Raw genomic sequence first — 24,502 nt, forward strand, 5'->3', positions numbered from 1 at the left:
TCCCCTTGTTCAAGTAAGGGATTAGGGATAATCTGGGAAATTACAGACCAGTCAATCTTTCTTCTGTGGTTGGCAAATTATTGGAGATGATTCTGAGATATAGTGTTTATGATTATTTGGAAAGGTACAGTTTGATTACAAATAGTCAGCATGGCTTTGTGAGGGGCTGGTCATGCCTCACAAGGCTTATTGAATTACCTGAGGATGTTACAAAACACATTGATGAAGGCAGAGCAGCAGATGTGGTGCATATGGATTTTAGCAAGGCATATGAGAATGGTAGGCTCATTGAGAAAGTAAGGAGGCATGAGATTCAGGGAAGTTTGGCTGTCTGGATACAAAACTGGCTGTCCAATAGAAGTCAGAGGATGGTAATGGATGGAAAGTATTCAGCCTGGAGCTCAGTGACCAGTGGTGTTCTGCAGGGATCTGTCTGGGACATCTGCTCTTTGTTTTCTTTATAAATGACTTGGATGAAGTGGAAGGGTGGATTAGTAAGTTTGCCAATGACACGAAGGCTGGTGGAGCTGTGGATAACTTGGAAGGCTGTTTTAGGTTGCAATGGAACATTGACAGGCTGCAGAGCTGGGCAAAGAAGTGGCAGATAGAATTCAACCCAGAAAAGTGTGAAGTGATTCATTTTGGAAGGTCAAATTTGAATGCAGAATACAGGGTTAATGGCAGGATTCTTGGCATTGTGGATGAGCAGAGGGATCTTGGGGTCCACATCCACAGATCCCTCAAAGTTGCTTCCAAGTTAATAGGGTTGTAAAGAAGGTGTAGGTATGTTGGCTTTCACTGGCAGGGGAACTGAGTTTAAGAACCGCGAGGTTATGCTGCAGCTCTATAAAACTTGGAATATTGTTCTGGTCGCCTCATTAAAGGAAAGGTGTAGAAGCTTTAGTCAGGGTGCAGAGATTTACCAGGATGCTGCCTGTACAGGAGGGCAGGTCTTATGACGGAGCTAGGGCTTTTTTTCATTGGAGTGAAGAAAGGTGAGATGTGACATGATAGAAGTGTACAAGATGATGAGAGGCATAGATAGAGTGAACAGTCAGAGACTTTTTCCCAGGACGGAAATGACTATTACAAGGGGCAATAATTTTTAAGGTGATTGGAGGAAGGTATAGGGGAGATGTCAAAGGTGAGTTCTTAACACAAAGTGGTGGGAGTGTGCAATAAACTGCTGACATTGGTAGTGGAGTCAGATACTTTACAGACTTTTAAGCGATTCTTGGATAGGTACATGGATGATAGTAAAACACAGGGTACACGGGGAAGTTTGATCTTCGTAGGATAATAGGTCAGCACAACATGGTGGGCCGAAGGGCCTGTACTTTGCTGTACTGTTCTATGTTCTACGTTAGATCGCAGCTGGAGTAATGTGTACTGATGTGGGCATTGTATTATGGGAAAGACGTGAATGCATGGGAGAGAGTGGAGAAGTGATTTATTTGAATGGTTCCAGGTTTGAGAAATTTCAGCTATGAGGAAAGAGTGAAGTTGAGATTGTTCCCTCTGGAGAGATGGTGGCTAAGAGGAGATCAGATTGAAGTCTACAACATCACGTATGGCCTGGATAGAGTAGACAGGATGAAATTATTTCCAATTGTAAAAGAAACAAGAATGAGAGGGCATAGATTTGAAGTGATGCGCAAATGATATTTAAAAAACTTTTCCTCTCAGCCAATTTTTTAAAGAATACAGATGCAAGGCCTGGAAAGCTGGTGGAAGCACAGATTCAAGAGAGCATTGTGTGTGATTTTTTGAATAGTAATAGCATGCAGGGATATGGGAGGCTAGATAGCAGAGCAATGCAGGCATGATGGAATGAATGGCCACCTCCTCCCTATAATAATTCTGAGATGGTAAAAAATATTATGAACGTTATGATAGACAACATCACCTCTGATATGTCCCCTAAATCTTCCTCCAAATGAAAGTGGTCTCTGAAGCATGTACTGACTTATACAATTGAATGCTGACAACTGTCATGCGTTTGAACAAAAATATCATTGAACGTATATGTGAATGATTTACATTTTAATTTCAATTAAAAGGAACACCAGAAAGTCGAGATTTTCAATATATTACAAATTTAAGTTATACAATTTTTGTTATATTGAAGAACTGGAGCCAAATTTGATACTAAATTTGAAAAAAAAAAGTACAATCCTTTTTCAAAAGACATATTACAAATAGCAATAACATTTCATTTTTCATAATTCATTTTGCTACAGTTAAAGCACTGTAAACGCAAGTTGTGAGCCAAAAGTATCATTTTAAAATGTAGAAAACAGATTGAGGAATCTCCATGGTCAACCACAACTTTAGTGGCATCTTGGGCTCAGACTACTGATAGCCTCCTGTCTCCTAGGCCTGCAATCCACCCAACATCATTTCCCAATATTTACCACACTGTCCTCCAAATTCTGACCACTCCAATTCCCTCACTCCTGCTGTGGTCAGAGCTGCCTCAGGCTTCCAACCTTTACACTCTATTCAATCAACACACTTCTAACAAATAACTACCCATCTAATTAAACTCCTTTTTTCAACTATTAAAACTTCTCCCATTTGCCTCATGTTTGTTCATTTGTGACTTGTACTTCACAGACTCTATATCAATTAATTTGAAATGCAATCAACAACACCTGTTGATATTCATTTGAAAGATGTTGGAAGAAGAAAACAAAAAATCTGGGAGGCAAGATGCCCAATTTAAAATAGATCTGGCTTCCATTGATGGGCAGATGTAAGTATTTAAATATTGCTTTGCCAGAAGTTCTATTCTGTTTATTACTTTTCATTTCCTTGATACTTAAATGCATTCTTGATAAATAAAGGAAGCTGCCAGAAATTGTTTCACAACTTTCCACGAACCAAATGATGTCCTAGTTTTATTCATTCCTATGGTTAATTGATTTAAAAGCTGTTGGGAGACCTATGAATACACAACAATTTGAATTTATGTAGCATCTTTAAAGGAATGTCACAAGGTGCTTCAAAAGAAGTTTGCCAAAACAAACTGACACTGACTCTTGCAAGGACAATGGGCAAAAGCTTGGTTAAAGTGGTAGGTTTAAAGTGGACGAAAAAGTGAGCTAAATAGGTGAAGAGTTCAGGGAGACTTGGTATTTGAAGACCTTGCCAATAATGGTGAAGGGTAGATCCTCAAGAATTGTTGACCTAGAATGGATTAGCAAGATAGAGAAGGGGAAAGGCCATGAAGGAATTTGAAAACTGGTTGAGATTTTGTATGACAATACAAAGTGTGGTTCAACTCGGAATCAGAATCAAGCAGCAAATACAGGGCAATGGAGAATCGGAGGTGCTTCTTCTCAAAATTCAGTTTTGTGGGATGTGTATGTCACTGGTTGCCAGCATTTATTGCCTATCTCTAGTCACCCTAGAGAAGGTGGTGGTGAGCTACTTTCTTGAACTGCTGCAATCCACCTGCTATAGGCTGACCCACAAGGTGATTAGGGAGGGAATTCCAGGTTTTTGGTCCAGCAACAGTGAAGGAATGGCAATCTATTTCCAAGTAAGGATGCTGTGTGGCTTGGATGGGTACTTGAAAGTGGTGGTATTCCCATATGTCTGCTTCCTTTATCCTTCTAGGTGGAAATGGTTGTGGGTTTGGAAAGTGCTGTCTGAGGATCTTTGGTGAATTTCTACAGTGCATCTTGTAGATTGTGCACACTGCTGCTGCTGAGCATTGGTGGATTGTGTGTGTGCGCGCGCGTGTGTGTGGAGGGGTTGGGGCTAGTTTGAGGATGTAAGCAATCAAGCAGGCTGTTTTGTCCTGGATGGTGTCAAGCTTCTTCAGTGTTGTTGGGTCTGCATTCATCCAGATAAGTGGGAAGTATTCTAAAATACTCCTGATTTATAAGTCAAGTATGTCACCAACCAGTGGAGGGATTGCCCCCGGATTCCAGTTTTTCTAGGGCTCCTTGATGCCACACTTGACTGAATGCAGCCTTGGTGTTAAGGGTTGTCACTCTCAACTCACCTCTGGAATTCAGCTCTTTTGTCCATGCTTGAACCAAGGCTGTAATGAAGTCTGGAACGGAGTGGCCCTGGCAGAACCCATACTGGGCACCCTGAGCAAATCACTGCTTTACATTGCTGATGATCAAGAGTAGACTGAAGGTAATTGGCCAGGTTGGATTTGTCCTGCTTTTTAGGTACAGGATATATTGGTCAATTTTCCATATTGTCAGGTAGATGCCAGTGTTGCAACCGTACTGGAACAGCTTAGCATTGGAAATGGCAAGTTCTGGAGCACAAATCTTCAGTACTATTCCCAGGACCTTGCCAGGGTCTGTAGCCTTTGCAGTATCCAGTGTCTCCAACTATTTCTAGATATCATGTAGACTGAACTGAATTGGCAGAAGACTAGTATCTGTATTGGTGGGGACCACTGGAGGAGGACAAGATTATCCATTCGGCACTTCTGGCTGAAGATTGCTGCAAAAGCTATAGCCTTATCTTTGACACTGATGTATTGGGCTCTTCTATCATTGAGGGTGGGGGCATTTGTGGAGCCTCCTCCTCCAGTGAGTTATTTAATCATCCATCACCACATACAACTGAATGTGGCAGGTCTGCAGAGCTTAGATTTATCCACTGGGGTTGTGGGTTTGCTTAACTCTTGACATATCACTTGCTGTTTGTGCTGTTTGGCATGCAAGTAGTTCTGTTTTGTGACTTCACCTGGTTGACACCTCATTGTCAGGTACGCATTCTCCACTGAACCAGGGTTGATCCCCTAGCTTGATGATAATGGTTGACTGAGGGGTATGCCAGGCCATGAAGTTACAGATTGGGTTGAAGTAAAATTCTGCTGTTGATAGCCCACAGCACCTCACAGATGCCCAATCTTAAGTTGCTAGATCTGTTTGAGGTCTGTCCCATTTAGCACGGTGACGGTGACACACTACACAATGAAGGTTATTCTGCAATGCAAAGGCAGGACTTAGTTTCCACAAGGACTGTGTGGTGGTCACTCTTACTGATACTGTAAAGGCCAGATGCATCTGCAGCTTGTAAGGAGGAGGTTAAATATGCGTTTCCTCTTGTTGGTTGCCTCACTGCCTACCCAGTCTAGCAGCTGTATCCTTTAGGACGCAACCCGCTCAATCAGTATTACTGTTGTCAAGCCACTTTTGGTGGCAGACATTGAAATCCCCCACCCAGAGTACATTTTGTGCTCTTGCCATCCTCAGTGCTACGAAGCTTTGTTCAACATGGAGTACTGATAAATAGCTGATGGAGGACACTACGTGGTAATCAGCAGGAGGTTCCTTTGCCCATGCTTAACCTGAAGCCATAAGATTTCATACAGTCTGGGTCAATGTTGATGACACTGCACCCCTGCCTCCCGCCCACCCCGCCCCACTGGACACCACCTTCCTCACTGTATACCACTGTGCTGTCACCTCTGCTGGGTCTGTCCTGCTAATGGGACAGGACATATCCAGGGATGGTGAGGGTGATGTCTGGGACAGTCATATTCACGGAATTATACTTTACAGACAATGTCAGACTGCTGCTTGACTTGTCAGGGAGACTGCCAAAATTGGAGAGCTCTCACCCCCCAGGTGTTAGTAAGGACAACTTTGCAGGGTCAACAAGGGCTGTTTCTGCTGTTGTCTTTTCTGGCGTCTAGGTTGATGCCAGGTATCCATCTGGTTTCCTGTGAATTTTGACTGACCTTAAGTTTATGGGGGTGAAAGTTGGCAGAATTGACAGGTCCTGACGCTAAAAAACAAATTATTAGAAGGGTCTAGGCCCGAAACGTCAGCTTTTGTGCTCCTGAGATGCTGCTTGGCCTGCTGTGTTCATCCAGCCTCACATTTTATTACTTAGCCCAAATGCCCTGACACCTCATCCTTTCATTGTGGTGAAGAATTAAAGCAAACTTTTTTGAGCGTATCAATCGTCACTCAGATTTCCAAATGGAATTTTCACTGCTTTCAAGAGCTTCCATGTAAAGTCTTGGTACCCAGGTATTGTAATCACACTACATTTGGTAAATATAGAGATTTTGGAACTCATCGTGGAACACTGCAGTGCACAAAAAAAATTACCATAATTTTAGTGATTAATTTGATGTGTTAAGCAATCCAAACCATGAAACTTCAACAATTATAAAGCTAAGGTAAAGATTCCATCCATGATACCCTAAGGAGCTCCTGAGTTCTATATTTGTTTTGAAAATTGGCTGCAGTCGCTGACACCAAGGATCATGTGCATTAACAGTGATAGCTCTTCTACAAATACCAATTAATGTAATAGTACAACTGGTGACATAAATAAACTGTAAAACAAACTACAATAATTATTTCAAATTTCAAAAATCAGCTTAATATGTTGTGCATGCATGTGTGATTGACAATAACCAGCCACATGTTTGTTACAAATGCCAATTAACACTGTTTAAATACACTGGTGTATTGTGATAACAGAATTTTTATAATCATTTAAACACTGTGTGCATGCACACAATGCATCGGTGTCAGATCATTAAAAATAACTTTTCTGGTATTTGTAAACCCAAATATTTCCACTCTGCATTTCTGGGCCATAAAGACTAATCCTAGAAGCCTAAAGATTAAGGGAGCATCCATATTTTAAACCATGTCCCATACTTCCCATTAACATCCCCTGTGCATTACAAGGAACCTTTTCAACAAATTAATCTTGCTTGCATTTCACACTATTACAGACTTGGCTTTTATCCTTTCTTCAATGCCAGGAAGCAGTATCCTCTATATAATAGTTATAAATCAGAATTCACATTTCACCATGATTAGTCACTGCAGGCTAACATTCTGCCGGAGTGAAGATTATTGTTAATGAACAACCAGAGTTAATTCAATGTGCGGGGTAACTTCTTTTCCTCTCCACCTATCTTCTCCTCTATCCATCTTCTATCCGCCTCCTCATCTCTCCCTTTTATTTCAGAACCCCTTCCCCTCGCCCATTTCTACACCTGAAATGTCAGCTTTCCTGCTCCTCTGATGCTGCTTGGCCTGCTGTGTTCATCCAGCTCTACACCTTGTTATCTCTTAATTCAATATTGTGCTTTTGTCCTGCAATGGGATTGCTCTGTAATTTAAAGAATATTTATATTTCCAAGGTTTTCCCTTAGCTTTCTGAAATCCAACAGTAAGGAGCTTCTCAGTTCCAGGCCAAAGTGATACATTTACAGGCATTACAGATGAAGAGTACATGTTTACTGTCAGAAAATCAAATTCAATATCATACTGCACATGTGGACAGGTATTAGCCACTGCCAGAACAATGCCAGATGTATAATGTCTTTTGATGAGGTACAAACAGGATTCATGAATTGAGCTGAAGTTAGTTTCAGTCCAAGAAACTGTTGGGGTCAAAACATTTTTCCAATATAAAATTGGTGCTTCATGACCATTTTCTAAATCACAGATGCATAACCTTAAATCAACATTATCGGCAGCACAAACCTGGTAAGGACTATATGGGGTCAAGCGGTCAACTCCTACTAAAGTCAGTGCAGTATCTACCTGAGAACAGAAGTTGATGACCACAAAGTATTTTTCTTCATCATGACCTGCACTTTCTGGAGCCTTTACATAAAGATCAAATTCCACAATGGTCTCATTTTTATCCTCATGGACTTTCCCATTGTCAAATCTAACACCAACTAATTTTTGGCAGGCCACATAGCCTATATGAGAATTTTTTGAAGCTCTCTGTTGTTGAAGGATTTCATGGTTCATTTGACCAAGTGCAAATTCAGCATACAGTGCAAATCTGGAATCACTTACAGCTGGTTTTTCAAAGTCTTGGCAAATGCAAAAGTTTGGAGGTATCCTGGGAATGCTGTTACAGGTCCTACTTGCAGAAACTGGACTCAGTAACCCATCAGTATTCATTCCATCTTTCAAAATTTTCCCATATTTTGCTCCAAAAGGTGGCAATAGACCTTTCAAAGTATGATGAATGTCGAGAAGGCTGATCAACCTGCGCTGATTTGTGTGCAAGGATTTGATCTTCTCTTCACCCAGTAAAATAGCAGCTGTGTCTGGGACAATTATAAACAGTGTAGTGTGGAATATCTCAATCTGGGATTCAGTAGTCATTGAAACAAATTGTCCATAATTATTGCCATGATCTGAAAGAATGAAGGTCACAGTGTTTTGTTGATCAGCCAAGAAAGATACATGTTTGGCAAGATCTTCATCCAATTGCTTTAACCTGAGGCCTGTATCTTCATGATTGGTATCCAACATGAGAAAACTGAATAGAGGCTTTTGCAAGAAAGAGAAACGAGTGATAAAGTATTCAATATATTGCAGAAGGTAGGTATGCTGATGGATACCATTGTAACATAAGGTAGCAGGTCCATGAAACATATCCTTCACCATATTCTCTTGAAGAATATCACAGCTAGAGTACGAAACGTCTATCCTATCAATTCCACTTCTTTTGACTGCTTCCAAAAACAACTTTACTCTTTCTGAAAAGACTGCCTTTTTGTTAAGGGCTCTCAGCTCTTTCACCAAACCCCATTCCCACTTCCAACACATATCCTCCAAATATAAAATCTCATATCCAAAATCTTTAAAATGTCCAAGTGTCTTGTTAAAATCCACAGCCTTTGGTGGTAGCACAAATGAACTAAATGGTTTAAGTGGATTAAAGGCCTCACCACCAAATAGAGCTTGGAGAGACTCAAATGTTCTGCTTTTTATACCTTGAACCAACTCAAAGTCAAACACGTATCCAGTTTTAAAGACATTAGTGTTCAAATTTATGAATGTATTTATGGTTTTTGGCAAAGTTCTATAAAAATGGTGCCTGGACACAGAGTCCAAGAGCAGAATATTCACATTCAGTGCATGTTTATTTTTAAGTTTTTTCAGAGAATTACTACTGGTTCGCAACACTGGAGGCAGAATAAGAAGCTGTGATATCTTTCTTCCATCATGACCAAGGCAACGAATGAAGCAGTAACCATGGTGATATGTTCTCCAATCCAGGAGCAATTCTTGATTAATAAACAACATGGCTTCCTCTGTGGATTTAAACTTCTTCCACTGATTAACACCCATATCCTCATTGTATATTCCTATCACTACAACGGATAATTCGCTGCAGAGATCATGACGACAGGTCATTTCAGGTTTTGCTGGATTGTAATTCTTATAGAAAGAAACAACAAAAAAAATGCAGGAATTAGAATCAATACTACAAAGCTTTCTTTATGAAAGATCAAACGGTATGCAAATATAACATACAGATCAGAAGTATTCAGCTTTTTAACTCACATTCCATGCTTAATAAGTTGAACTCAGTGGAACAGCAGTTTGAATGCAACAACTCATCAAAATGAGACATTTAAAATTAATTGCTGTACTTTCCTTACTACTACCCATCGATGCAGGACAGGATATATGCGTGTGCATTTCAATATAAGCCAATGTGATATACGGTCACGCAAGAATTGCCCTGGGAGCATTCAAAATTGACTCCAGACCCCATTGTATCTCACTGCGTCAGGTCAAGTTTGGGCAAGGAAACCTTCTGAATTACACCACTCACCATGTACCACCATCTCAGCTAATGAATCATTACTTCTCCATACTGAACACCGCTGGAGGAGGAACGGAGAGGGGGCAAGGGCACAGAACATGTTGTGGGCATCTTGGTAGAATTATTCCTTACAGAGCTAGCCAGATCCTAAATAACAGAGTGGGGAGTAGCAGGTGGCAAGAGGATCAAAAAGCATTAGAAGTTGACTTGACCACATCCTCATCAATCTAACTATTGCAGAAGCCTCCATTCGTGACTGCTGTTTCACAAGTGATTACTGCACAGTCTTAGTGGAGACAAGTTTCATCTTCATTTGGAAAACACCCTGTCGTCTGGTCCTATCACCGTGCCAAACTGGATAGACTTTGAACAGATCTAGCAAGTCAAAACTGGGCATCTACAAGCTGCTATGAGCCAGCTGCAGTACTATGCTCAACTGAACTGTGTAATGTCAAAGATACCCATGGTCCTCCAAACCTTCCTTCCTTCTGACTCAAACCCCTGTCCCAACCCCACCTCATCTTGTATTTACTATCCTTTCTGGCCTTTCATCCACTGATGTTGAATGTTCTATACTTGGAAAATGTCTTCAGTTTTATCCCTCTGCATCACCACCTCAATGAATTTTGGCACGACATGACATTGAACTCTTCTTTCGTCACCTTTGCCTCCATGCCCATTTCTTTGGACAGGTGTCCATTCTCAGTACCACAAAACCCTATGGCCGCCTCCAACACTCTCCCTCCACGTGGAGCTCTCCATCTGGCCATTTGCCCGCGCTTGACCTGTTCATCAAGAACTGTCGGCATGACATTAGTCACTTCAATTTCTTTGCCTCCAACCCCTCACCCATTTCAATGTATCTCCCCGTGAACTGGTTGCACTCCATGGTCTCAGAGCCAACCCAGGCCTCGTAATTAAGCTGCTGATAAGGGTGGTGTTGTTATCTGGTAGACTGAGTTCTACATTGTACAAGCTGAGCGCCAACTCTCAGATACCTCTTTCCATCTCGGCCTGGATCATGACCCCACCATGGAACATCAGACTACCATGTCTCCAACAGTCAGTAACTTCACTTTATTGGGTGATCTGATGATCAGAATACTGAATGGCCTGGGCAGAGTGGACGTCGGAAAGATGCTTCCATCGGTAGGAGAGACTGGGATCTGAGGGCACAACCTTAGAGTAAAGGGAAGACCTTTTAGAAAGGAGATAAGGGGAAATGTCTTCAGCCAGAGAGTGGTGAATCTATGGAAAGCACTGCCACAGTAGGCTGTGGAGGCCAAGTCATTGAGTACATTTAAGTCTGAGATAGATAGATTCTTAATTATCAAGGGAATCAAGGATTACGGGGAGAAAGCGGAAGAATGGGGTTGAGGAACTTATCAGCCATGATTGAATGACAGAGCAGACTCAATGGGATGAATAGCCTAATTTCCGCTCCTATGTCTTATGATCTCATCCACCACTGCCTCCAAGTTTTTAATCCCCCAACCCCGTCCAGCTTACTTCTACTTCCTTCCCAAAATCCATGAACAGAACTGTCCGGGCAGACCTACTGTTTCTGTCTACTCCTACTCCTGCCCCATAGAACTCATCGCTTCCTACCTTGACTCAATTTTTTTTCTCTTCTTGTCTAGTCACTTCCCACTCACATCTGTGATTTCTCTGACACTTTAGGTCTCTACAGCTTTCTGGACTCAATATCAAGTTCAAATATTTTAGGGCTTTAATCACCTTCTCCCATGTCCTTACACCAATCTCCACGCACCAGGCATTGTTATCACATGGTCTGCTATTACACGCGACCATTGTTAGCGATTAATAACCCTGATTTACAGCCGTTCATTCTCTTAGGCTGATTGTTATCCACGCCTTTGTCTCTCCAACTGTTATTCTCTCTCAGTGGGGTCTATTCTTTATCCCTCCCTCTCCCACCCAATCTTCTGCATAAAAACCAATCTTTTCCTAGCTACCATCAGTTCTGAAGTGTCACTGGACCCAAAACGCTGACTCTGATTTCTGTCCACAGATACTGCCAGACCTGCTGAGATTTTCCAGCAATGTCTGCTTTCATTTCTGGATTCCAGCATCTGCAGTTCTGGGACTGCAACCAGTCCCCCTCCACCGACACCCTCATCCGCCTAGCCGAACTCGGCCTCACCCTCAACAACTTCTCTTTCGATTCCTCCCACTTCCTACAGACAAAGGGGGTGGCCATGGGCACCCGCATGAGCCCCAGCTACGCCTGCCTCTTTGTAGGTTACGTGGAACAGTCCCTCCTCCGCACCTACACAGGCCCCAAACCCGACCTCCTCCTCCGTTACATCGATGACTGTATCAGCGTGGCCTCTTGCTCCCCAGAGGAGCGCGAACAGTTCATCCACTTCACCAACACCTTCCACCCAAACCTCAAATTCACCTGGGCCATCTCCAACACATCCCTCACCTTCCTGGACCTCTCAGTCTCCATCTCAGGCAACCAGCTTGTAACTGATGTCCATTTCAAGCCCAACGACTCCCACAGCTACCTAGAATACACCTCCTCCCACCCACCCTCCTGCAAAAATTCCATCCCCTATTCCCAATTCCTCTGCCTCCGCTCCCACGATGAGGCAATCCACTCCCGCATATCCCAAACGTCCAAGTTCTTCAAGGACCGCAACTTTCCCCCCACAGTGGTCGAGAACGCCCTTGACCGTGTGTCCCGCATTTCCCGCAACACATCCCTCACACCCCGCCCCCGCCACAGCCTCCCAAAGAGGATCCCCCTCGTTCTTACACACTACCCCACAAAACCTCCGGATACAACGCATCATCCTCTGACACTTCCGCCATCTACAATCCGACCCCACCACCCAAGACATTTTTCCATCCCCACCCTTGTCTGCTTTCCGGAGAGACCACTCTCTCCATGACTCCCTTGTTCGCTCCACACTGCCCTCCAACCTCACCACACCCGGCACCTTCCCCTGCAACCGCAGGAAGTGCTACACTTGCCCCCACACCTCCTCCCTCACCCCTATCCCAGGCCCCAAGATGACATTCCACATTAAGCAGAGGTTCACCTGCACATCTGTCAATGTGGTATACTGTATCCATTGTACCCGGTGTGGCTTCCTCTACATTGGGGAAACCAAGCGGAGGCTTGGGGACCGCTTTGCAGAACACCTCCGCTCAGTTCGCAATAAACAACTTCACCTCCCAGTCGCGAACCATTTCAACTCCCCCTGCCATTCTTTAGATGACATGTCCATCATGGGCCTCCTGTAGTGCTACAATGATGCCACCCGAAGGTTGCAGGATCAGCAACACATATTCCGCTAGGAAACCCTGCAGCTCAATGGATTCAATGTGGACTTCACCAGCTTCAAAATCTCCCCTTCCCCCACCGCAACCCAAAACCAGCCCAGTTCGTCCCCTCCTCCCACTGCATCTCACAACCAGCCCAGCTCTTCCCCTCCCCCCACTGCATCCCAAAACCAGTCCAGCCTGTCTCTGCCTCCCGAACCTGTTCTTCCTCTCACCAATCCCTTCCTCCCACCCCAAGCCGCCCCTCCATTTCCTACCTACTAACCTCATCCCACCTCCTTGACCTGTCTGTCTTCCCTGGACTGACCAATCCCCTCCCTACCTCCCCACCTGTACTCTCCTCTCCACCCATCTTCTTTTCTCTCCATCTTCAGTCCGCCTCCCCCTCTCTCCCTATTTATTCCAGAACCCTCACCCCCATCCCCCTCTCTGAAGAAGGGTCTAGGCCCGAAACGTCAGCTTTTGTGCTCCTGAGATGCTGTTTGGCCTGCTGTATTTATCCAGCTTCACACTTTATTATCTGTAGTTCTTTTGTATTTTTTCCCCCATTAGGTGTGTGAAATACGTAACCTCATAGCATAGCATTTCCTCTTTTTTACCATTGTCGTCAAGCCAGCTGATCATCCTTGGTTTACTGAAGAGTGCAGGAGGACATGCTAATACCAGTACTAGCCAAACCTGAAAATGAGGTGCCAATGTAGTCTTATGCCAAATAGTAAAAGTAGCATGTAATAGATGGAACGAAGAAATCCCTCAACCAATAGGTCAGATCTATGCTCTGCAATCCTGCCACAGCCAATCATGAATGGTGATGTACAATGAACAATTACCCAGGAACTGGATGCTCCATAAATATCCCCATCCTTGATGACATGGATACCTGTTGCATCAGATGAAAAGTCAAGCCTGAAGCAACTGGAATGATCATCAGCTAGAATTGGGAGTAATTAGAACCCTTGCTGATGTTTCATTATTTGTTTTTCACCAACTTTTGTGTTGTGAACTCCGAGCCGAAGATGAGTTTTGGCCCGTGAGCAGCAGCTTACGTTTGTTTGTGACGTCAGGCATGAAAGTTAATTGCAGGTTGGTTCTTAACCAAAGGATCTACGCACGCTTTGACGCTGGAGAAAACAGTACGTTTAACCAGACAGCAGATATTTGGCTATTAATGAGGTCAGCACCCGGGAACTGGCACCAGCAAGTCTGGGAGGGGACATGATGGTCAAACAGACGGAGGAGCCACAGAGTTTGAACTTATTTTTGGTCTGTTTCTGAGGATGAGGAGTTTAGCAGTTGATGTGACAGTGAAAACATTTGAAAGCTTCCTCTTGTCAGCTGTTGGATGTTCAGAGAATAAAACTAAGTTCTAAGTATCACTGACTTCTTCAGAGTGAACAAATCACCAATTATTCATAAAGCCTAAAATGGCTATTCAAAAAGACTGATTAGGAACCATTATGGTCAAATTTTGAGGGTCACTGAAAGTTTTTATTCTACCATGTTACTAATTCAGAGGTCGGGAGGTTGATTTGAGTGTCTTTCTCTGTGTCATAACAGACTGGCAATGATCAACAACTTCAGAAAATCAACTAAAAAATAATGGTTTATACCTGTGGAATAACACATTGTGGAAACTGCTGAATGTAATCTGACTAATTTTGTTATTTTCTTTCCTTTAATTTATCCCTTTACAAGTGTTTGTTTGTCTTTAGTGTGACTGGAGCTAAAAACCAAGGTTATTAGTTTAGAATCAGAGAAGATTACTTTGCTGTTTTATTTTATTCTGCTAAAGTTACTGCTTTGTTAATGTATGTTTAAGCAACAAACCTGGTGTCTAGAATCAATTACTCACAAAGTGTAAGATTGGTAATTCACCAAGTACGGTTAGGAATCATCAAGGTAAATTCTGAGGATCTTTGAAAGTTTTAATTCTACTGTATTATCAGTCAAGTCAACCTGCCTATCTCTGATTCGGCTACTAGATGATTTGTTTCGGCCTCCACCTCAAGACCACAGCATCTGGTGCTGGTCTTCACCCAAATGAATTCATGCTACAGAAAGAAACAGCTGAAGACACTGAATTGGCAATGTCCTGACAATAACCCAGCAATAGCAGTGAACATCCATGCTGCAGAACTACTTGCACACCTACCCAAGCTGTTCCAGAACAGCTGGAACAATGACATCCATCCAACAATATATATGCCCAGGTATATGCTGTCCACAAAAAGCAGGGCAATGTAACTCAGATAGTAGGAACTGCTGATGCTGGAGAATCTGAGATAACACGGTGTGAAGCTGGATGAACACAGCAGGTCAAGCAGCATCAGAGGAGCAGGAAAGTTCGACGTTTTGGGTCGAGACCCTTCTGCCCGAAACATCAAACTTTCCTGCTCCTCTGATGCTGCTTGGCCTGATGTGTTCATCCAGCTTCACACCGTGTTATCACAAATGTAACTCAGTCTACTCTTGCTCATCAGCAGATTGATGGAAGGGGTTGTTAACAGTGATGCCTACTGGCAGTTGCAAAGCAATAACCTGCTCACTGATGCTCAGTTTGCATTTTGCCAGGGTCAGTTAGCTCCTAACTTCATTCAAACCTGGTCCAAACATGGACAGAACAGCTGGATTCCAGAGATGAGGCAAGTGCAACAACTCTTGCTACAAAGGCAGCATTTGACCAATTGTGACATCAAAGGGCTCTCACAAAATTAGGTCAATGTGAATCGGGGGATTTCTCTCAGTTTGGTGGAGTCATACTGGCACAGAGGAATATGATTGTGGTGGTTAGAGATCAATGCAAGAATCTCTGCAAGAATTCCTCAGGATAAGAGTCCTAGGCCCATCATCTTCAGCTGTTTCATCAGTGACCATTTCAGCACCCAACCACCATCTCACCCTCTTTCATAAGGTCAGATGTTTGCAGATGACTGCACAATGTTCAACATCATTCAGGACTTCTCAGATACTAAAGTAGCCCAAGTTCATACACAGCAAGACCTGGATAACTTCAGGCTTGAGTTGAGAAGGGGCAAGTAACATTCAGCCTCATAAATGCCAAGCAACAACCATTTATAATAAGAGAGAATCTTACCGTTGGTCTTGATATTCAATAACATTTGCATAACTAAATTTATGTTCTGATGGTTACCATTGACAAGAACTGAACCCAACTAACCATACATATATGTGGCTACAAGAGCAGGTTAGAAGCTAAGTCGTTTGTGGTATGTAAGTCATATCCTGATTCGCTAAAGACTGTCCACTATCTACAAGGTGCAGAGATGTAGAGGAAAGGATAGCAAAGATGATTCTCGATAGGAGTGAGAGAGACAGGGTAGTTGTCATGGGGGACTTCAACTTTCCAGATTTTGACTGAGAACACTATAGATGGGTCAGTTTTTGTCCAGAGTGTGCAGGAGGGCTTCCTGTCACAGTATGTAGATAGGCCAACAAGGGGCGAAGCCACATTAGATTTGGTACTGGGTAATGAGCCCAGCCAGGTGGTAGATTTGGAAGTAGGTGAGCACTTTGGTGATAGCAATCACAATTCTGTTATGTTTAATTTAGTGATGGAAAGAGATAGGTGTATACCACTGGGCAAGAGTTATAGCCGGGGAAAAGGCAATTAAGATGAGATTAGGCAAGATTTAGGGAATATAGGATGGGGAAGGAAACTGCAGGGGATGGGCACAGTAGAAATGTGGAGCTTATTCAAGGAAAAGCTCCTGTGTGTCCGAGATAAATATGCACCTGTCAGGCAGGGAGAAAGCTGTAGAGTGTGGGAGCTGCGGTTTATGAAGGAGATGGAATCTCTGGTCAAGAGGAAGAAGGTGGCTTATGTTAGGATGAGATGTGAAGGCTCAGTTAGGGCACTTGAGGGCTACAAGGTAGCCAGGAAAGACCTAAAGAGAGAGCTCAGAAGAGCCAGGAGGAGACATGAGAAGTTGTTGGCGGATAGGATCAGAGTAAACCCTAAGGCTTTCAATAGGTATTTAAGGAATAAAAGAATGACGAAAGTAAGATTAGACCCAATCAAGGATAGTAGTGGTAAGTTGTGTGTGGAGTCAGATGAGATAGGGGAAGCGCTAAATGAATATTTTTCAACAGTATTCACTCTAGAAAACGACAATGTTGTCGAGCAGAATACTGAGATACAGGCTACTAGACTAGGTGGGATTGAGGTTCACACGGAAGAGATATTAGAAATCCTTCAGAAGGTGAAGATAGATAAGTCCCCTGGGCCGGATGGGATTTATCCTCGGATCCTCTGGGAAGCCAGGGAGGAGATTGCCGAGCCTTTGGCATTGATCTTTAACTCGTCATTGTCTACAAGAATAATGCCAGATGACCGGAGGATAGCAAATGTGGTTCCCCTGTTCAAGAACAGGAGTAGAGACAACCCTGGTAATTATAGACCAGTGAGCCTTACCTCAGTTGTTGGTAAAGTGTTGGAAAAGGTTATAAGGGATAGGATTTATAATCATCTAGAAAAGAATAAATTGATTAGGGATAGTCAGTACGGTTTTATGAAGGGAAGGTCGTGCCTCACAAACCTTATTGAGTTCTTTGAGAAGGTGACCAAACAGGTAGGGGAGAGTAAACCGGTTGATGTGGTGTATATGGATTTCAGCAAGGCATTCGATAAGGTTCCCCACAATAGGCTATTGTACAAAATGCGGAGGAATGGAATTGTGGGAGATATAGCAGTTTGGATCGGAAATTGGCTTGCTGAAAGAAGACAGAGGGTGGTAGTTGATGGGAAATGTTCATCCTGGAGACCAGTTACTAGTGGTGTACCGCAAGGGTCGGTGTTGGGTCCACTGCTGTTTGTCATTTTTATAAATGACCTGGATGAGGGCGTAGAAGGATGGGTTAGTAAATTTGCAGACAACACTAAGGTCGGTGGAGTTGTGGATAGTGGCGAAGGATGCTGTAGGTTGCAGAGAGATATAGACAAGCTGCAGAGCTGGGCTGAGAGGTGGCAAATGGAGTTTCATGCAGACAAGTGTGAGGTGATGCACTTTGGTAGGAGTAACCAGAAGGCAAAGTACAGGGCTAATGGTAAGATTCTTGGGAGTGTAGATGAGCAGAGAGATCTCGGTGTCCATGTACACAGATCCTTGAAAGTTGCCACCCAGGTTGACAGGGCTGTTAAGAAGGCATACAAGTGTTTTAGCTTTTATTAATAGAGGGGTCGAGTTCCGGAACCAAGAGGTTATGCTGCAGCTGTACAAAACTCTGGTGCGGCCGCACTTGGAGTATTGTGTACAGTTCTGGTCACCGCATTATAAGAAGGATGTGGAAGCTTTGGAAAGGATGCAGAGGAGATTTACTAGGATGTTGCCTGGTATGGAGGGAAGGTCTAACGAGGAAAGGCTGAGGGACTTGAGGCTGTTTTCATTAGAGAGAAGAAGGTTGAGAGGTGTCTTAATTGAAACATATAAAATAATCAGAGGGTTAGATAGGGTGGATAAGGAGAGCCTTTTTCCTAGGATGGTGACGGTGAGCACGAGAGGGCACAGCTTTAAATTGAGGGGTGAAAGATATAGGACAGATGTCAGAGGTAGTTTCTTTACTCAGAGAGTAGTAAGGGAATGGAACGCTTTGCCTGCAACGGTAGTAGATTCGCCAACTTTAGGTACATTTAAGTCGTCATTGGACAAGCATATGGCCGTACATGGAATAGTGTAGGTTAGATGGGCTTGAGATCGGTATGACAGGTCAGCACAACATCGAGGGCCGAAGGGCCTGTACTGTGCTGTAATGTTCTACGTTCAATGTTCTATAAGACAGTGAAGGCGTATTCTCCACTTGCCTTCACGATTACAGCTCCACTACTCAAAAATAACTCAATGCCATCCATGACAAAGCAGTTGCTTTATTGATATCCCATTTAAACATTTGTTCCCTCTACCAGTGACTTGCAGTTGCAGTAGTGTTAACACTGTCCACAAGATGCATTGCAGAAACTCATCAAGGCACCTCATATGAAGGGGAAATCAACACTTATGGGAATAGAGTAGTAAAGCGGATACGACTAGTGTCAGATCAGTCATGATTTTATTGACTAGCCCTGGAGGCTTCAGGGGCTGAAAGAGCTACTCCTGTGCTTATTTCCTATGATCTTATGATAGCAAATTCCAAACCCATGAGCACTACTATCTAGAAGGGCAAGGGTAGCAGATACATGAGAACACTCCAAGTTCCTTTCCATATCAGATACCATTGTGACACAGAACTATGTTGTTGCTCCTTTGCAGTTGCTGAGTTAAAATTAAGGAACTCCCTTACTATCAGCACTGTGGGTTTTGCCTACTCTACAAGGACTGCATTGGTTTGAGAAGGCACTTCATCTTCTCCAGTGCAATTAAGCATGGGCAATAAATGCTTGGTTAGGCAGTGATGTCTCACTGCAAGAACAAATATTGAACAAAAAAAAATTAATATTGTTTAAAAATGAGATGCGCTGTGAAAGCTTTTTGTCTGGCACACATCAGGACAGAATTACAAGAAGAAAAAATTTGAAGGAGATAACAATCCAGGCTGCCTGTTAGATGGTGCTGATTGGTTGAGAAATAGACTCTGATCGGTAGAGATGTTTCCAGCAAAATGCATCAGGGAACTGTTAACTGCCAAGCTTTCTTCAGCAATATTCAAGATAGTGGCATAATGGTAATGTCACTGGAGCAGTAATGTCATTGGACGAGGCTATTGCTGATGAGATTTAAATTCAATTAACAAATCTGGAAGTAAAAGCTAGTCTCACTGTTGGTCAGCATGAAACTATTATTTGTTTTTTTTTAAAATGGACAATCTGGTTCACTACTGCCCTTTAGGGGGTAAAGCTTCTGTCCACGTTGGCCAAATGACTCAAGAATTTCTTCTATCAGAGAGTGGTGAATGACTGAAATTCTCTACCCAGAGAACTGTGGAAGCTAGATCACTGAAAATACTCAGAAGAGGAGATGGATTTTTGAAATATCGAGGGGGCAATAAACAGCTGGTAAAGAAGAAGATTTTAAGGCCTGGAACAGATCAACCATGACCTTGCTGAATGGCAGGATCGTTTTGAGGAATCAAATGACCTCCTCCTCCCCCTATTTTCTATACTCTTATTGAGACCCATTCCAAAGTGGATGACTTATATCTGCCATCTGAAATAGCCCAGCAAGCCACTCAGGTCAGGAGCAACTAGAGGCAATCCATAGAAGACTCACTAGGCTGATTTCGGGTACAGAAGGACTCTATAATGAGGAGAGGATGAGTAAATTGAGACTGCACTCGCTCGAATATAGAAGAATGAGAGACAATCTCACTGAAACATACATGATTCTTCGATGACTTGACAGGGTAGATGTAGAAAGTTTGTTTCTGGGACCAAAGGTCATTGATGTGTGACTCCTTATTCCGAAATTAAGAAAGAAATGGAGGAGAAATTTTTTTTCTCAGAGGGTTGTAAATCTGTGGGATTCTTTGCCAGAGAGGGCTGCTCAGGCTCAGCGAGATAGATTTTTAATTAGTAAGGGAATTTGGAGTTTTGGAGAAAAGGCAGGAAAGTGAAGTTGAGGAATATCAGATCGGCCACGATTTCCTTCAATGGTGGAACAGACTCGATGTGCTGAATGGTCCATATCTTATGGTGGTGGACAAAAAATGCTGACATTGCTAACAACACTCATATTCCAAAAGAGTAAAGATAAACAAAGTAGAAAGTTAGCAGCATGGAGTAGGGCAAACATCTTGAAATGTTAATTTGACTTTGAAAGACTACTTCATAATGATTGAAGAAATATTTGATGGGAAACAGATGTTTTCCTGCTTTTGTGATAATGGGAACTGCAGATGCTGGAGAATAAAATGTGAGGCGGGATGAACACAGCAGGCCCAGCAGCATCTCAGGAGCACAAAAGTTGACGTTTCGGGCCTAGACCCTTCATCAGAGAGGGGGATGGGGTGAGGGTTCTGGAATAAATAGGGAGAGAGGGGGAGGCGGACCGAAGATGGAGAGAAAAGAAGATAGGTGGAGAGGAGAGTATAGGTGGGGAGGTAGGGAGGGGATAGGTCAGTCCAGGGAAGACGGACAGGTCAAGGAGTTGGGATGAGGTTAGTAGATAGGAGATGGAGGCGCGGCTTGGGGTGGGAGGAAGGGATGGGTGAGAGGAAGAACAGGTTAGGGAGGCAGAGACAGGTTGGACTGGTTTTGGGATGCAGTGGGGTGAGGGGACGAACTGGGCTGGTTTTGGGATGCGGTGGGGGAAGGTGAGATTTTGAAGCTGGTGAAGTCCACATTGATACCATTGGGCTGCAGGGTTTCCAAGCGGAATATGAGTTGCTGTTCCTGCAACCTTCGGGTGGCATCATTGTGGCAGTGCAGGAGGCACTAAAGAATGGCAGGGGGAGTGGAAATGGTTTGCAAACGGGGGGTGCAGTTGTTTATTGCGAACCGAGTGGAGGTGTTCTGCTAAGTGGTCCCCAAGCCTCCGCTTGGTTTCCCCAATGTAGAGGTAGCCACACCGTGTACAATGGATGCAGTATACCACATTGGCAGATGTGCAGGTGAACCACTGCTTAATATGGAAAGTCATCTTGGGGCCTGGGATAGGGGTGAGGGAGGAGGTGTGGGGGCAAGTGTAGCATTTCCTGCGGTTGCAGAGGAAGGTGCCGGGTGTGGTGGAGTTGGAGGGCAGCGTGGAGCGAACAAGGGAGTCACAGAGAGAGTGGTCTCTCCGGAAAGCAGACAAGGATGGGGATGGAAAAATGTCTTGGGTGGTGGGGTCGGATTGTAGATGGCAGAAGTGTCGGAGGATGATGCGTTGTATCCGGAGGTTGGTGGGGTGGTGTGTGAGAACGATGGGGATCCTCTTTGGGCGGTTGTGGCGGGGGCGGGGTGTGAGGGATGTGTTGTGGGAAATGCGGGAGACGCGGTCAAGGACGTTCTTGATCACTGTGGGGGGCAAGTTGTGGTCCTTGAAGAACTTGGACATCTGGGATGTGCGGGAGTGGAATGCCTCATCGTGGGAGCAGATGCGGCAGAGGCGGAGGAATTTTCCTGCTTTTGATTTCCTTTCTTCAAGCCAGAAATTTAAATTGGAGTATGCAAGTAGATGAAGTCAGCCCAGATGGACACTGCTCATGTACAAGCTCACAAGTGACTTTGACAGAGTAATCAAGTGCTCAATTTAACATCAAGATAGCAATCAGTGAGCAGCGAATGAGGCTGGGGTGTTGGAGGGGAATGAAGAGGAAGAGAAAGGAGAATATGTAGTGTTGATGGGCCTCTCTAGTCTGAAAACATGTGTAATGCTCACACCCTCTCAGTAAACTCCGAGATAAGATCAGTAGAAATCAATTTTGGTTTGGATGGTTTTCACTATCTTGTTGACAGAGCCAGTACAGCGGTCCACCAGTGTTAGAAACGCTAGATTCATACATTTTGTGTTTTCTAGCTAAATACAATGGGTTCTTTTAAGAGATGACCTACAACTAGAAGGGGCCAGAACCAAGCATTCATGCAGACTGCATGGGCCAGAAACAAGCACTGATGCAAATTTCACATCAAAATCAAGAGTTACTGCATGATCTCTTCATTCATTTTCTCCCAGAACATAACTCTTTATTTCCCTTAGTTTCTCTTCCTGTGATCTTGAGGATTTTAAAACTGAAGTTTGTCAGAATCAGAGTTTTGTAATACAAGAGGCTATTCAGTCTATTGAGCCTCCAGCAGCAATCAAAGAACTGTCCACTGAGTCAATTTACCATTCCTTACTGTTACCCAACCATTAATTTAGCTCTTCCCCTCTTAGAGTATTCTCAATCTTAGTTGTCCTGAGTTATAGACCATGGTTTTCAAATCAGTTTTTGAACTAAAGCAACTAAAAACTTGTTCATTCAGTCCATCAATCTTACAATACAAACAGTCTTTTCAGTGATTTCTTGTAGATGCACATATACAGTTTCAGAATTTCTGATAAAAATAGATACCTTCATCTCACAAATCATATGTGACAACTGGTGTGAACAGTTGGCTGTTTCTTTGTCAGCAAACAACTCCTTCATGATGCGGCAAGAACCTGGTACAAAATCTGTTCGGCGACATGCAACCTCTTCCCTGGGACTCTCTTCATCTGGCTGCAACCTGAAAACTGGACACGTGTCATCATACTGGATAGTTTTTGCTCTGGTGCTGACTCTGCTAAGACTTGGTTTGTACTGTAAAAAACGCAGAGTATACAAGTTAAACACAACCAAGAGACAGATATTAACATTTCAGTATCAACTTCTAAAATAACAGTTCTTCCATAACAATAGAGCATAGAACAGTAGAGCACAGTACAGGCCCGTCGGCCCACAATGCTGTGCCGATCTATTATCCTACTAAGATCAAACTACCCTGCATATCCTACATTTTACTATCATCCATGTGCCTATCCAAGAGTCGCTTAAATGTCCCTAATGTATCTGACTCCCACTACCACTGCTGGCAGCGCATTACACAGAGGGTGGTGGGTGCATGTAAAGAACCTACCTCTGACACCTCCCCCATACCTTTCTCCGATCACCTTAAAATTATGTCCCCTCATAATAATCATTTCCGCCCTGCGAAAAAGTCTCTGGCTATCTACTCTATCTATGCCTCTCATCCTCAAGCCAAACAAACATCAAAAGGAGTAAAGGAACACAGTCTGTCCTCATTGAACTGTAAGCAGCATTTATCAACATCTTTAAGATGTGGGAAGCAAATATGACATACAACTGACAGAGACACTGTGCTGCTTCAGCCAGAACACTGTCACTGCTATTTCAGAGATAAAGGATTCTTTTCCATTAAAAAGAAAAATTTAGAAATCGAAAGGAGGTCTTTTTCCTCACTAGTATAGAGACAATAGTGTGTGAAAAACATAAGTAGTTTTGTTTTATAATTTTAGTTCTTCAACAAGGTGCTTTTTAATTCCATTTTCCTAAAAGCTGTATTAATTACATCACCCTATGGTTTTGTTATGGTTTTAAAGCTTACTTTCACAAATGTCGCACTTGTCATTTTCTTCAGGTGTTGGCAGACAATAATCTACTTAAATTAGATATCTTGGTGCAAAGAACTGAATCGATTTCACAGTTTTTTTTATAGCCACAATTAGGGGTGCAATAGGTGTTATATTTAAAATAGATATGATCTTTAGCCTCCCAATAATATCTCAGTAAGCTATAATCCAAATGATCTGCAAGATAATTCATGGAAGTCAGGGGGAAATAATATCCTCAGTCTGAATTGAAAGTAAACCCAAATATCAGGGATACAAAGCAATATTGCAACACACTGTACTCTCCAGATAAGCATGCAAACATAATTGAAGTGATTAACTCAGTATAATGCCTTACCAATACTGTACTCCCTCTGCTGCTTTGTAGATGTATTACTATTAACAATATTGGCAGTGAATCAATAGACACAGGTTGTGCACATGACCCATAGATGACAATTTCAATTTATTCATAGCACTCACTCCCCACAGATGGCTCCAATATTTTCAAAGTGTTAAATAGCAAGCGAAAACCAAGCAGGAGACAAAGGATAAAAGAGGAAGAAGGTCAAAAGCAGAAAAAGGAT

The 24,502-nt window shown here is 43.1% G+C and overlaps 1 protein-coding gene across 1 annotated transcript in view; it reads right to left on the bottom strand.

Moving 5' to 3' along the window:
• Positions 1-5,420: 5,420 nt before the first annotated feature.
• Positions 5,421-24,502, bottom strand: part of LOC132205997 (uncharacterized) — a 35,609-nt gene continuing 16,527 nt past the window's right edge. Inside the window, exons 4-5 of the mRNA XM_059647792.1 lie at positions 22,879-23,106; positions 5,421-9,191 (exon numbers count right to left, since the gene is read on the bottom strand). Of these exons, the coding sequence (XP_059503775.1) occupies positions 7,074-9,191; positions 22,879-23,106 (2,346 nt within the window). The 3' untranslated portion in view covers positions 5,421-7,073. The remainder of the gene's footprint in view (positions 9,192-22,878; positions 23,107-24,502) is intronic.

This window comes from Stegostoma tigrinum, chromosome 1 (assembly GCF_030684315.1).
Source record: "Stegostoma tigrinum isolate sSteTig4 chromosome 1, sSteTig4.hap1, whole genome shotgun sequence".
Taxonomy (NCBI): Eukaryota; Metazoa; Chordata; class Chondrichthyes; order Orectolobiformes; family Stegostomatidae; genus Stegostoma; species Stegostoma tigrinum.